The sequence below is a fragment of the Balaenoptera ricei genome, chromosome 20 (genome assembly GCF_028023285.1).
Source record: "Balaenoptera ricei isolate mBalRic1 chromosome 20, mBalRic1.hap2, whole genome shotgun sequence".
NCBI lineage: Eukaryota > Metazoa > Chordata > Mammalia > Artiodactyla > Balaenopteridae > Balaenoptera > Balaenoptera ricei.
In genome coordinates, this window is record NC_082658.1 from 52,068,068 (window position 1) to 52,080,546 (window position 12,479).

Below are 12,479 nucleotides of genomic sequence, written 5' to 3' on the forward strand. Positions count from 1 at the left end.
GGCCCCAAGGGCATCAGGACTCTGCCTCTGAACCAGAGCTGCTTTCCCGACTAACTTCAATCTGGAGAGATGGTAAGTTATCTAACCGGCTCTTCTTTTGGCGAGACTGTTCTTTCTCCTTAATCAGAGCCCCCCATGCCCTTTGCAGCTCGGAGTCATCTTCCTCTGTGCCGGGCGCCCTGTGATCCACTTTCTTCGTGTTCTTTTCTTTGGTCTTGGGTGCAGATCCTAAGCGAGTCCATAAACTACCTGTTTGGGTGAGAAGGCATTTCAGCTCTGGCAGTCGATGCTGAGAAACAGGGGCACTGGCAACACCTGACGTGCAGGAAGCACGGGGCGGGGGGCGGGGAGGGGGGAGGGGGGCGGCGGGGGGTTGTCCGTGGCACCTGCAACCATGGTGCAGCCTTGGGCAGATCCTCTCCTTTCCCTGGCTGCAGTCCCCTGCCTGCAGACTGAGAGAACTGGACCCAACGGGAGATTCTCTCAGCTCGGGGATATGTGCCCCCCGACCCCACCCTACCCTGTGTTAGGCACATCAGAATCACCTGGGAGGCTGCTTATACTACACCTGCCCCTGCCTGGTGAGACTCACCATCCCGTCCGTGTACAACTTCATTCTGCCAGGACTGGGCCATTCCCAGATCTTCCCAGCCACAACATTCTGCAAACTGATGGGCCTGCTACACTGTCAACTTCCAGATTCTGCCCACTCTCCATTAATTTTTCACATATTAATATTTAACAAGAGAGAAATACATGGAATTTCATAAGATAGCCACTCTGTAAGGCAATTAAAAGTTTTATTTATAAAAGCTATAACAATGTGGAAAAATGACTATGATAAGATGCTATACGAAAATAGTAGTATATGTATATGGGCAAAGACTGGAATAGCATGAAACTAAAAAGTATTTGTGTTAAACAGAAAGAATCAGGGGTGAGTTTTTTTTCCCATTTTCTAAATTTTCCACACTGTTACCATTATGATGATGATGATGATGATGATGACGACGACTATAATGAAAGAGGAAAAATAATTTATTTTTGTCATAGGCTATTTCCTGCCTTCTGCTAACAAAGTATTTCTGTGCTACACCCATTGTCTCTGCTCTTACCAATTCCCTTCCCCGTCAGTTTTCAGCATTACCAACCTGATTTCTTCTCCCGAGTATCAGAGTAGAGGCCTTTAACATCTTGCCTGGGAACACCTAGCCTACTATGTACATCAGAAAAGGGCTCTCTCCGAACGACTGGGTTACTACTAAAAGCCTTTTCCGGAGAATGTGGTCTTTTTCCTAATCGCTGGCGTATATCTAGAAAAAGAAAAAAAGTACTACCGTGACCACGTGCATATGCTTTGCTATCTGTACTGTCAACCTGAGATCTCTGCAGGACCTGGTACCAAATCTCCCCGAGATTTGGACATGTGCTGGACATGGGGCCCAGCACAACCAGGCTTCTAAGAGCCTTCCCTCTACAGAGTCTGGATTCTCTGGGAAAATTCAAATGAGAATCCCCAGGGGCTCGCAGGGGTAAAAAACCTTAGCTGACTGCTCCAAAAAGGAACTTCTGAGGCAGAATTGTCTGCTTTGTGTTTTCTGTAGTAGAATCAAGCAGAGCAAATAATTTACGAACATTTCGGCTGACAAGAAATACTGCAAGCTCCCTGAGGACAGAAGCCGCAATCTCTGAACATATAAGAAGCTCTCAATAAACTATTACGTTGAACAATACATGTAATGAGACTGACAAAAAGCAAAGGATCAAGGGAAAATGTCCCAAATCAAATGTTTTTCCTCCAACCCCCGCCCCCCCCAGAAATCTGCCTGTCCTCCTGAGCTCCCTCTCACAATAACAGCAACCACAAAAACACATTTATTAGCAAGTCCCTGGGCTGGGTTTTCACCCACCTTGCCTATGCTCTCTGAGGACAGCACCCCCATCTTTCAGCCCCTCAGGCCTGAGGCCCTTGGCTTCTCTCCCTTTCCTCCCGCACTTCCCAGTGCTGAGTCTTCTTCCTCTCCAAGGTTGACACTGTCATCAATTCTGCCTCCACTGTCCCTGATCTAGTTCAGGCCCGTGTTACTTACTTAACTCTCTATCACACTCTACGCCGCCACGAAGTTACCTTTCTAAAATAGATATAAGATCAGGTTACTTCCCACCTCAAAAAAATTAGGTTTACCAACTGAGATCCTACTTCCGGTCCGAGGCCTCACTCCACAGCCACGTGCTCTGAGAAGCATCCCACAACAGATCCTGCCCCAACAGACCCACCTCCCCTCTCTGCTCCCACAGCCCACTGCTTGCAGTGCCCTATCACAGCACTCACTCCATTCTGCTTCAGGTGGAATTACCTGAATGTGTGCCCTTATGTTTTCCATCTGAGTTCTATGATGACTTTGCCTCCCCTGCAAAGACTTCTAACACTCCCAGCACCTAGCCCTGGCACATAGCAGGCTTGGCTAAGTGCCCACTATACGCGTGTTTGCACATATAAACTAACCAGTTCAAACTCTTAACCATTTATACAACAACCCGACTTAATTTCTATTATCCTTATGTACAAAGTATACCAATGACATACAGAGTAAAATAATTGTTTGGGACAAAAATATTGAAAATGAGTATTGCAAAAGTCAGATTAAATTTCATGTCCTAAAGTTCCAATGCCTAACACAAAATTTAGAAGTGATGAATCAGGACAACTAAATTGGTCCGTAAATGACAGTGTTTTATCCAAGAACCTATCCCTGTCTGCATTTGCTTTCTGGAACTCAGAATGAAGCCCAGATACACAACTCAACAATACCTGTTTTAGTACTGCTGCCAGGTGGCCGTGGACGTGTGTGTTGACGTTTTTCATCTAACAAATGTCGGACATCTGCAAATTTCTCAGGTGTTAATTTGTTACCAATTCGGTTTTTTATATTGCTTGTAGATACAGTATCTGCCCTCATGGAGTTCCTTTAAAAAGGGGGGTGGAGGAACAGTAAACCAACTTGAACTGTGGGATAACACTCATACAACAATCTCATACACTCTGGAAAAACAATTTAAGAAACCCGATCTAACATGGCCAACGTTCACTTACAACACCATAAACCAGTAATTATTTGCTTACAAAAGCCACGACCAGCCTGCTGTAAAGAGGCTGCTTGCGGCGAGCAGGCCCCTGAGTCTTCCGGGGTGGTTCCCACACACGGCATCTGCGAGCTATCGCAGAGCACGTACCTGTGAGCCCCCTCCTCCTGGGACAAACGCTAAGTAGAGGCCTGCAGAGGGCTGGAGGGCTGGTTGTTGTCTAGACACAACAGAGTCTAAAACCCCTTTCGTTAAAGGACAGACGTCTCTGTCAAAGACCTCTCCCACCACGTCAGGGGACGAGTTCCATTATTCTGGCAGCATTTGCCACTGGAAAGTTCTCTGAAAACTAAAAATAAGGATGTGAACAAGGCCATACAAACCAACCAGCTTAAAAGTTTTTTCTTCCCTTTTCCCAAACACACCATCAAGAACTCTTAGAGAGCACCCCAGCCTCCAGCCCTCTCTGATCCATGCATACGCGATCTGCCCTCAGGAATCTGCTCAGCTCCACTGGTCATCAAAGAACGCATATTAAAATAACTGTATTTTTTCGTCCATGAATAGCAAAAATCAGAGTGATAATACCTAAGGTTGGTGAATTATGTAGGCAACAGGTGGTAATTTGAGTAAAACCTTTTTGGAAGGAAATTTAGCAACATCACATTTTAAAACACGTGCCTTGTCTTATGCAGTAACTAGAATTTATCTAGTTGGTGCAACAGTAAGAAAACAGAAATCCAGGGAATCCCCTGGAGGTCCAGTGGTTAGGACACCGCACTTTCACTGCCGAGGGCCCAGGTTTGATCCCTGGTTGGGGAACTAAGATCCTGCGAGCCTCATGGCGCAGACAAGGAAAAAAAAACAAAACAGAAATCTCCATCAATAAGGGATTGGTTAAACAAACAATGACACTTTCAAACAATGGACTACATACAGTTGAAAAAACAGCAGATGTCTACACTATATTAAATGGAAAAAGCATATGTCAAAACAATATAACTTAATTTTTGTACAAATATATCTATAATTTCTCTATGTGTTATGTATACACATAAAACTAGCAGGAAAGTAATTCACCCAATTGCTAACAGTCGTTCTCTTAGAAGAGGATGAGATTACAGGTGACTTCACTTTCTATATCGTCTATAGTTTTTATAACAAGGATCACCTCTTGTACATTAAGAGGAAAAATCAGACGCTACAAAGGACTGAAATTAGAAAAGATAAAAGTGGATATAAAATTAAGAGGTATTAAGAAGAAGTTAGTAATTGGTATTCAAATCAAATTAAAAGCTAGCACTGATAAAAAGAGAAACTATTTTTACCTGATATTTTTCAACTGCGATTCCACTTCGTCAGCATACATCGTCATTTTCATGCTCTTCTTTGGTGAAGGAGTGGAAATCATTTTCAGTTCTAGATCATAGTCCATTTCATCCGAGTCTGAGCTGCTGGCACTAGACCGCCGAGATGTGCTCCGCTCCCGGGTCTGCTTGAGGGCTGGGAGCTCCTCGTGGTACTCCACCACCACCCTGTCATCAGCATCCATGTCCTGGTCCTCCTCTTCCTCCTCCTCCTCTTCCTCCTCTTCAATGGGTTCCTCAGGAACATTCACTAGTCCTAAGGAATTTAACCAAAAAACATTAGGAAAAGCCCTAAAACTAACAAATCCAATTTTCTATTCTACGTCAGTGACCTTTTTAAAAGATGGGATTCCCATCCTTAGAGTTTATTGGGGCATTATCTGTAATAGTGCTAATCTGGTTACCATTCTGATCCCTGCAACAAAGAATGTCTAGGTAAAGTATGAACTAGCAGCCTGATGCAATATTACAAAGTTGTCTAAAATACAGACCCTCATCATTATTCACAGATTCTGTATTTGTGAATTTGCCAATTTTATTTGTAACTCCAGAATCAAAACCCATGGCACTTTCGTGGTCATTGGTGGACATGCACAGGAGCAGCAAACAATTTGAGGCACCAGCCATGCATGTTCCCAGCTGCGGGCAAACAAAGCCACATCCTTTTTGTTTCATCTCTCACACTGTAAACAAGTGTCTTTTTTGCAGTCCAGTGAGTGCTAATTTTTAACACTTTTGTGGCTTTTATTGGTGATTTCCCTGTTTAAAATAGCCTCTGAGCATAGTTCCAAAGCTGTCTAGTGTTCCTAAACACAAGAAGGCTGTGATGTGCCGTATGGAGAAAATACGTGTGTTAGATAAGCTTTGTTCGGGCATGAGTTACACTGCTGCTGGCCTTGAGTCCAATGTTAATGAATCAACACTATGTAGTAAATAAGGTGTCTTTAAGCAGAAACACAGATCAAACAAGGTTATATATTGATCAGTTGACAAAAATGGTGTGATTAGAGTTTCTGGATGGTTTTCAATGATCACGATGACTTTATAGAACATAACCGCCATGAATAATGAAATGTACCTTTAAAGGTCATGGAAAAACGCTTGTAAGTGGAATGCTTGAAGCAGAATATAAAATATATGTCCACAACAGTTATTACAGTATTTATTGTGAAAAGAGACAAAGGAAAAATGTAAAATGAAATCAGTTGTTAATCTTGGAGTGCTAGAATTAGAGGCAATTTGTTTTTTTAATTTCTTTAGTATGAATATAAAGATTATATAATGAAAATATCTTAAAGTAACTGAAATTGGAAAAGCCTAACTGTGTATCAGAAAAGTATGTGCGTTAACATGCAGATTTCAAATATACAGGTTTGGATATTCACATTAAATTAAAATGTAGAGATTTCACCTCTCACTGTCCCTATTACAATGATAAATGTGTATGCGTGTTATTCTGTGTTTGTATGCTGACTTGGCTGGTTCTACAAAGCATATAGAAGATTTTCACAGATCAGATTCAATATAAAAACAAATCTTTATAAAACATAATGAAAATGGTTCTTTCACAATAAGCACCAAAAGGAAGGAAGAAAGGAAGGGAGGAAGGGAGGAGGGGAGGAGGGGAGGTAGGGAGGGGGAGAGAGAGGAAGAGAAAAAGAGAAAAAAGAAGGAAGAAACAAAATGAAACCCAAGTCATGATATCTCACTTTACTGAGGCATTCACGTGCACAAGCCAATAAGCACAGAACGTTAAACACAGCAGCTTATTTTCATCAGACAAAGGAACGATAAAATGAACTCATCCAACAAAATAATTAAATTTTTTTTTCACGCAGCTTTTGATATTAATAGGAAAATTAGATTCCTAAGAAAAGTTTTAATTTTTCCTACATCTTGCCTTTATTGTTAGAACAGCTTTTATAAAATCATTTGACCTCTTTGTATGGGCAATTTCAAATTAATTGTGACTTGACTTACTTTCCTATATGTTGGCAGAGGGTGAGGGCAAGGAAGAGAGGATGATAAAGTTTGGAACCTTAAGAGACTGTATTAAGAATAAAAATATGATTTCAGGAGCCAAACATGTGTCTACCCAAGAGCTGAGCAGGCAACTACCGGAATGTCGGTGTTTATAGGATGTCAAGCCAACGTCGTCCCCAATCAGGGCTCTCTTCTTGATCACATCCCGCTGAATGCGACGGGAATGGTATCTTCGCTTCCTGCAACATTGCCAAAATAAGCACATAATCAAAAACCAACAGGAAGGGCCTTGAAATCCACTAGTTAATTTCAACTACACCCTGACACAATGTTAGGTGCTGAAACAGAGATATTTCACAGGAAACTGAAAGTCAGCATTCTCACACCATTTACCACAGTTAAAAATCTTGAATTCTTTCTTCTTGTCTTCCTTCATGTCCACACATGGTGTTGACATTCCACTGCAGAATACCAACTGAAGGATTATGAAAAGCTTACGTACTATTTAAACTATTGTATTTTAAGGTTTTGGACTCACCAAGAATTACTAAGAATTCCTTTCATGCCTCCGTAATTTGGATTCCCATATTTCATGTAATACTGACTTCTTCTCGCTGCTCCAAGTTCCTTTTTGTCATCTAAAAATTAATTACAACAGTTACCAAGGATTTCCTGTGAGTGTGAGGACAATGTTGAATGGGTTTAAAAAAAAAAAGAATGTTTTTCATGGCTGGGATCAGATCAGCACAATCTGCCAACAAAAGGGAAAGATGCACTATAAACACTCACTCTCTGAATGCCTCCTAACGCAGTGCCTTGTGGAGGGGGTGGAGTAAAATTCAGAGATGAGGGAGGTTAAGCTGCTGTTAGGGAGCTGACTTCATAGAGAAAATACCACTAACAACAATACAATATACTAGGTTCCAAGAAGCATAGGAGAGCATCAGTTATCACCAGTGTTCAGGAATCAAAAAGGCTTTTAGAAGAGGTGGCATTTTCACTGCCCCCTGAAAGATGATATTCATTTCTGAATGACAACACTCCAATAACACAGAATCAGGGGCAAAGAAACAGATTATACATAGGTCCATATATTTGGCAAACCATTTTTTTTCCAGTTTACCGTGATGTTCCTCAAAATGGCTTAAGGAAAACAGCACAGCACCATATAACCAGAATGCACACAAATGGTCCCTCGAATAAGTAAATGAAGAAAAGACCCCATTTATCAAGTTAAAATGACAGTTAACAGGAAGAAAAGGTGGTCAGTGAGCACACATATTTTCATAATATAAAGGTCTCTTGACAGCTCCCTGAGCACTCACTGAACGCAACGGATGAACACCAATGAGAATGTACCCAGTGCTAGAGATAAATTTGGTGGCACAAACCAGAATGTGCACCCTACAAAAAACATGCCCACAAGCTCCTTGGAGAAATGGCTGATTCCAGATCTGGGGCAGGGAAAGTACAAGTTGAGTCTGGCAAAACAAGATGTTTTATTGTGCCATAAAGTAAGAAAGAACTCAAAGAATCATGAAGGCGTGTCAAAAGAACACAGTTTGAAGAGGCTCTACTGGCCAAATCCAAAATAATTTGTGAATCAAAATAACGATAGAATGGATGATAACCCATTGAATAAAACTCCATGAATCTAAACTGATATAAGTAAGTAAAAAAGATAAGTAAATACATAAACAAATGGGTAAAAAGGGAAAGCTCTTCCTTACAGCAGACTGCCAACTAATAAATGAGAGAGCTAAAAAGTCATCAATGGATCTAAAGCTATTGCATGAAGTTGGATGAGGAACAGGCTATTTACATAACCTCAAAGCATCTCCCCACAAACCTTTAAATTATAAATGGAAAAAGAGTAACTTTATAGTGGAGAAACCTGGCGATCATTACCTTAACCAAGTGATAAAAGCTAACATCCTCAGGAAGGGGATAAATAAATACAATGTGCCTCCTGATGTGATGCACTGAAAATGACACAATGTCACTTCTGTGGTATAAACGCACAACCTGAATTTAATTAGGAGACATCAGACAAACTAAGGGGCAGCCTATAAAATAATGAGCCTGTCCTCTTTAAAAATGTCCCAGTCAAGGAAAACAAAGGAGTAGTTCCATACTCAGGGAGACTAAGGCGACATGGCAGACTTAAACACCCAGTCCTGGAGTGGATCCTAGTTCAGTGGGGGAGTAGGATAAAGAATAATCCAAATGTATTTGATAATCATCACCATTGTCATCAGCAGCAGCAGCATGAACTGTTAACACTTACACAGCACTCACTGTGTGCCAGACAGCTTTTTTTTCCCCCAGGTAGTTTTAATATACAGAGTGGGGAGCTGGTACAATCTGAATGTGGACTCCGAATTAGGTAACAGTATTGTATTAATGCTAAGTTCCCTGATTTTGATAACTGTGTGTAAAACAAAGTCCTTGTTCTTCAGAAATACTTACTGAAGTATTCAGGGGTGAAGAGTTGTCATTTCCAATTAACTCTCAACTGACTCAAACCACCCCCCCCCACACACACATTATTAATGCGTACCAAAATCATTATGTGTAAAAAGCCTTATGAATTGTTAAGAGGCTTTTAATTTAATTCTTTAGAGAATTAGAGTTGAATGGTACTACTAGCAATGTCCAGGAAGATATTGCTGTGATACATAAAATACAATTTTAAAGTTTTCATAGTTCAGATGATAAACTGGCTGAAAAGCACATGGGACAAACCAGCTTTGACAGAAAATGACTTACTTTAGCTAGAAACCACAAAAGTATACAAATAACTAATATTCACTTTCAATGTCTGAAATTCCAACTCAGGCAGCAAGTCATTGATTTTATAAGCACAGAATATTATAGTTTGAAGGATCTTTGAGATTACTTGACCTAAGTTCTGATTCAAAAGAGAAGGTGTCACTCAATAAAAATCACTTCGATTAAAAATAAAAATCAATACCAATTATCATTTACCTTTTGTAGCAAATCTCATGAATAATCTATTTCCTTTAGCAAGTTTGTTCGCTGGACGAAGATCATTTCTTAGCAGAGACTCTTCTTCTACCTGAGACAACGTGTCCAACTTAAGAAAAAAGAGCATTTTCGACATAAAAATTAAAGCCTTTTTCATATTCATTCAGCAGCAAAGTTACCACTGATTAAGAAAGCAATCTACCTTTAATAATACCCATCAGCATTACAGCACCAGTTCCTCTGCAGGATGTCTAAGTCAGAGGTCTTCCCTGACCACCTTGTCTAAAAGAATCGTCTCCATCATTCTCTATCTGCTTACCCTTCTTTACTTTTCTTCACAGCACTCATCACTTCCTGACATTATATTACATATCTGTGTATCAGTGTATTATCTGTCTTCCCCACTAGAATGGAGGCTCCAACAGGGCAAGGACTTTGTTTTGCTTGACGCTATATCCCCAGCACCTAGAATTTGGTATATGGTAGGCACTTAATAAATAATTTTAAAATGAATACACTTTAATATTTCCAACAATAGTACATACGCCATTAGGAAATATGCCATTACTTGCTATTCCTTAATTTTACTGATTTGATAGCATTTCAAAGGATTTCTCAATAAAATCATTTCCTTTCATACAGAAGTGTGAGTACTAAGATCTCAAGATGAATCATTCATTATAGCCACACAAACTTAAAGGCCAAGAGCCTGGTGCCCCCTCAGGAGGTGTAATGGTGAAAGCCAGGGGAAGAACACAAAGTACTGTATTAAGTCTTTAAGGCTTAAATACCAAGACAGTAAGCAGTTGTTTACAGTGAAACCTTACAGACACTTTTGCCCTCTCACTGACCTCTACATCACTTGCGTTCTCATCTTCAACTTCTCCTTCTTCAGCCTCATCGTCATCGGAACTGTCTTCTTGCTTGTCTAAAATGGAACGTGAGGGACAAGATGAATCTTAACTCCATCTCATACATGCTAAGTCTAATATTTTCTCCTCCTCTTTACTAATGATCCAAAGCATCATAGCTTATTTCAGAAATAACTGGCGATGAGATACTATGTAACACTGCACAGAAACTCAAGTTGTAAAGGACAGGACTTTTAGCCCCAAAGTCCCTCCTTTGTGGTCAGTTACCTTTTTTACTTTTCTCAGATGACTTGTCCTCATTGGCATCCTTGCTTCTTATCTTATCCAGGGCTGGCAAGGAACTCATATTGATAAGGGCTCGTGTGGCTGTCATTTCATCCAACCAAACCACGTTACCTAAAATAAGATAACACGTTACATCACATCCAGATGGTTAAGTTTCTTGAGAACAGAGACTACATCATATTCATTGCTAAAGTCTCATTCAGCTATGGACTGGCATCAGTAAATGTACACCAACTAATGAACGGAACTACAGAACCTGGTAGTAAAACCTCTTTGATAAAATCAACCTAGAGCTGCATTCCCAAACTGGGTCCCACAAACTAATGGTCAAGTACTCCATGAAAAAGGGTTCTGTATATTAAAACTGCCTGGCATACAGTGGGTGTTATACATAAGTGTTAGCAGTTCTTGATGATGATGATGGTGAAAATTCTCAAATAAATTTGGATTATCCTTTATTCTACTGCCCCCTACATGGAAGCCCTCTGCTGTTCCTTGTTATCCAGACATGCTAAATGATGTTTCCCTACTGTGAAGTGTGGGTGATGATGGCATCCATGGGATATATAGAATGGAGGCGTGACAGCCACCTGGCTTTGCAGCAATCAATTTAATTTGCTTCTTTAAGAGAATTTAGCAAGAAAAGGTTTTTGAGAAGTTTAACTTTAAAGCAGCATTTCTCAAACTTATGTTACTCCTGTATCTCAGTTTGGGAAATGAAGGTCTAAAGATTCTCATCTTTGTTAATAATATGCCACATGGTCTTGAGCAAATAATCTCCTGCTTCTGTTTCTCAGTTTCTGATGTACAATACGAGATAGTTGAACTGGATGATTCTAAGGGTTCCTCTGACTCTAACATCCCTTAGCTACAGTTTTAATTAGATAAATCAGGCGTTAGCAAATCCAGCCCACCACCTGCTCTCATTGATTCATTCATCCATCCATCCATCACCCATCCATTTATCTATTTATACTTGTACCGGCTTTATTTAGTTATAACTAACGTACGATAAACTACACACCTGCCACCTGTTTTTGTAAACAAAGTTCTACAGAGAACAGCCAGGCTCATTCAGTTATATTGTCTATGGCTGCTTTCACGCTACAACAGCAAAGCTGGGTAGGTTCCACAGAGACTGTATGGCCTGCAAAGCCTACAATATTTATCATCCAGCCCTTTATAAAAAAAGGCTTGCCATCCCCTGATTTGGATGGTCTAAGTTAAGAAAAAAGAAAAAAGGAGAAAAACTTTTACTCAGTCATGCTTCTTCTTCTTTCAATGAATTAACATCTAAGAAAGCAGCCGGGAAAGCCAGGTCAGCACACTGGCAGAAAGTAAAGCCAGACTAGAAGTGAGTCAAGACAAGAAGCCAGCAGAGTGGGTACCAAAGGTCAGGCCAGACTTGGAGAGGGGGACGCAAGTTAAAAACTACAGTTAGCTCACAAGTGGAACAGCCCCCAGATTAGGGCCAGCAGATGAAGCTCCAGAAAACACAGTCCAAAGCAAGCAGAGATGAGAGGTCTGGCACTGTGTCAGAGGGCTCTGGTCTAGTTCTAGGTCAGAGATAGCCCTCTGAAAAGCTGTATGGCAAGTTGCAATGACAAAGTCTAAAGCCCTGAAAATGCAGCCCCAAGTCTATGCAGTTGGACCCACCCCTTTGTTGGGAAACTGTGGGTGTTAAGAGAGGCCTCAGTCATGTACCCCGGACTCAGCTGCCAACAACCAACCTCCTAGAGGCCTGATCACCACCTCTGAGCTGACCTAGAACACGCATGGAGTATGATCTGGCAGACTGGTTAATGCACTCTGGTTCTCAGCAGTGGGCAATTTTTTCTCTCCTAGGCTAAAGGCAGAGGTTAGCCATAGTCTGGCCAAAATTATTCACCATTTGAGATGG

At 40.8% G+C, this 12,479-nt stretch overlaps 1 protein-coding gene across 1 annotated transcript in view; it reads right to left on the minus strand.

Moving 5' to 3' along the window:
* The window catches only part of NCBP3 (nuclear cap binding subunit 3), a 30,891-nt gene that overhangs the window by 5,596 nt on the left and 12,816 nt on the right, over window positions 1-12,479 (minus strand). The window contains exons 5-13 of the mRNA XM_059908914.1: window positions 10,562-10,690; window positions 10,274-10,350; window positions 9,423-9,531; window positions 6,973-7,072; window positions 6,570-6,673; window positions 4,413-4,707; window positions 2,813-2,967; window positions 1,152-1,313; window positions 87-249 (exon numbers count right to left, since the gene is read on the minus strand). Coding sequence (XP_059764897.1) covers window positions 87-249; window positions 1,152-1,313; window positions 2,813-2,967; window positions 4,413-4,707; window positions 6,570-6,673; window positions 6,973-7,072; window positions 9,423-9,531; window positions 10,274-10,350; window positions 10,562-10,690 — 1,294 coding nt within the window. The remainder of the gene's footprint in view (window positions 1-86; window positions 250-1,151; window positions 1,314-2,812; window positions 2,968-4,412; window positions 4,708-6,569; window positions 6,674-6,972; window positions 7,073-9,422; window positions 9,532-10,273; window positions 10,351-10,561; window positions 10,691-12,479) is intronic.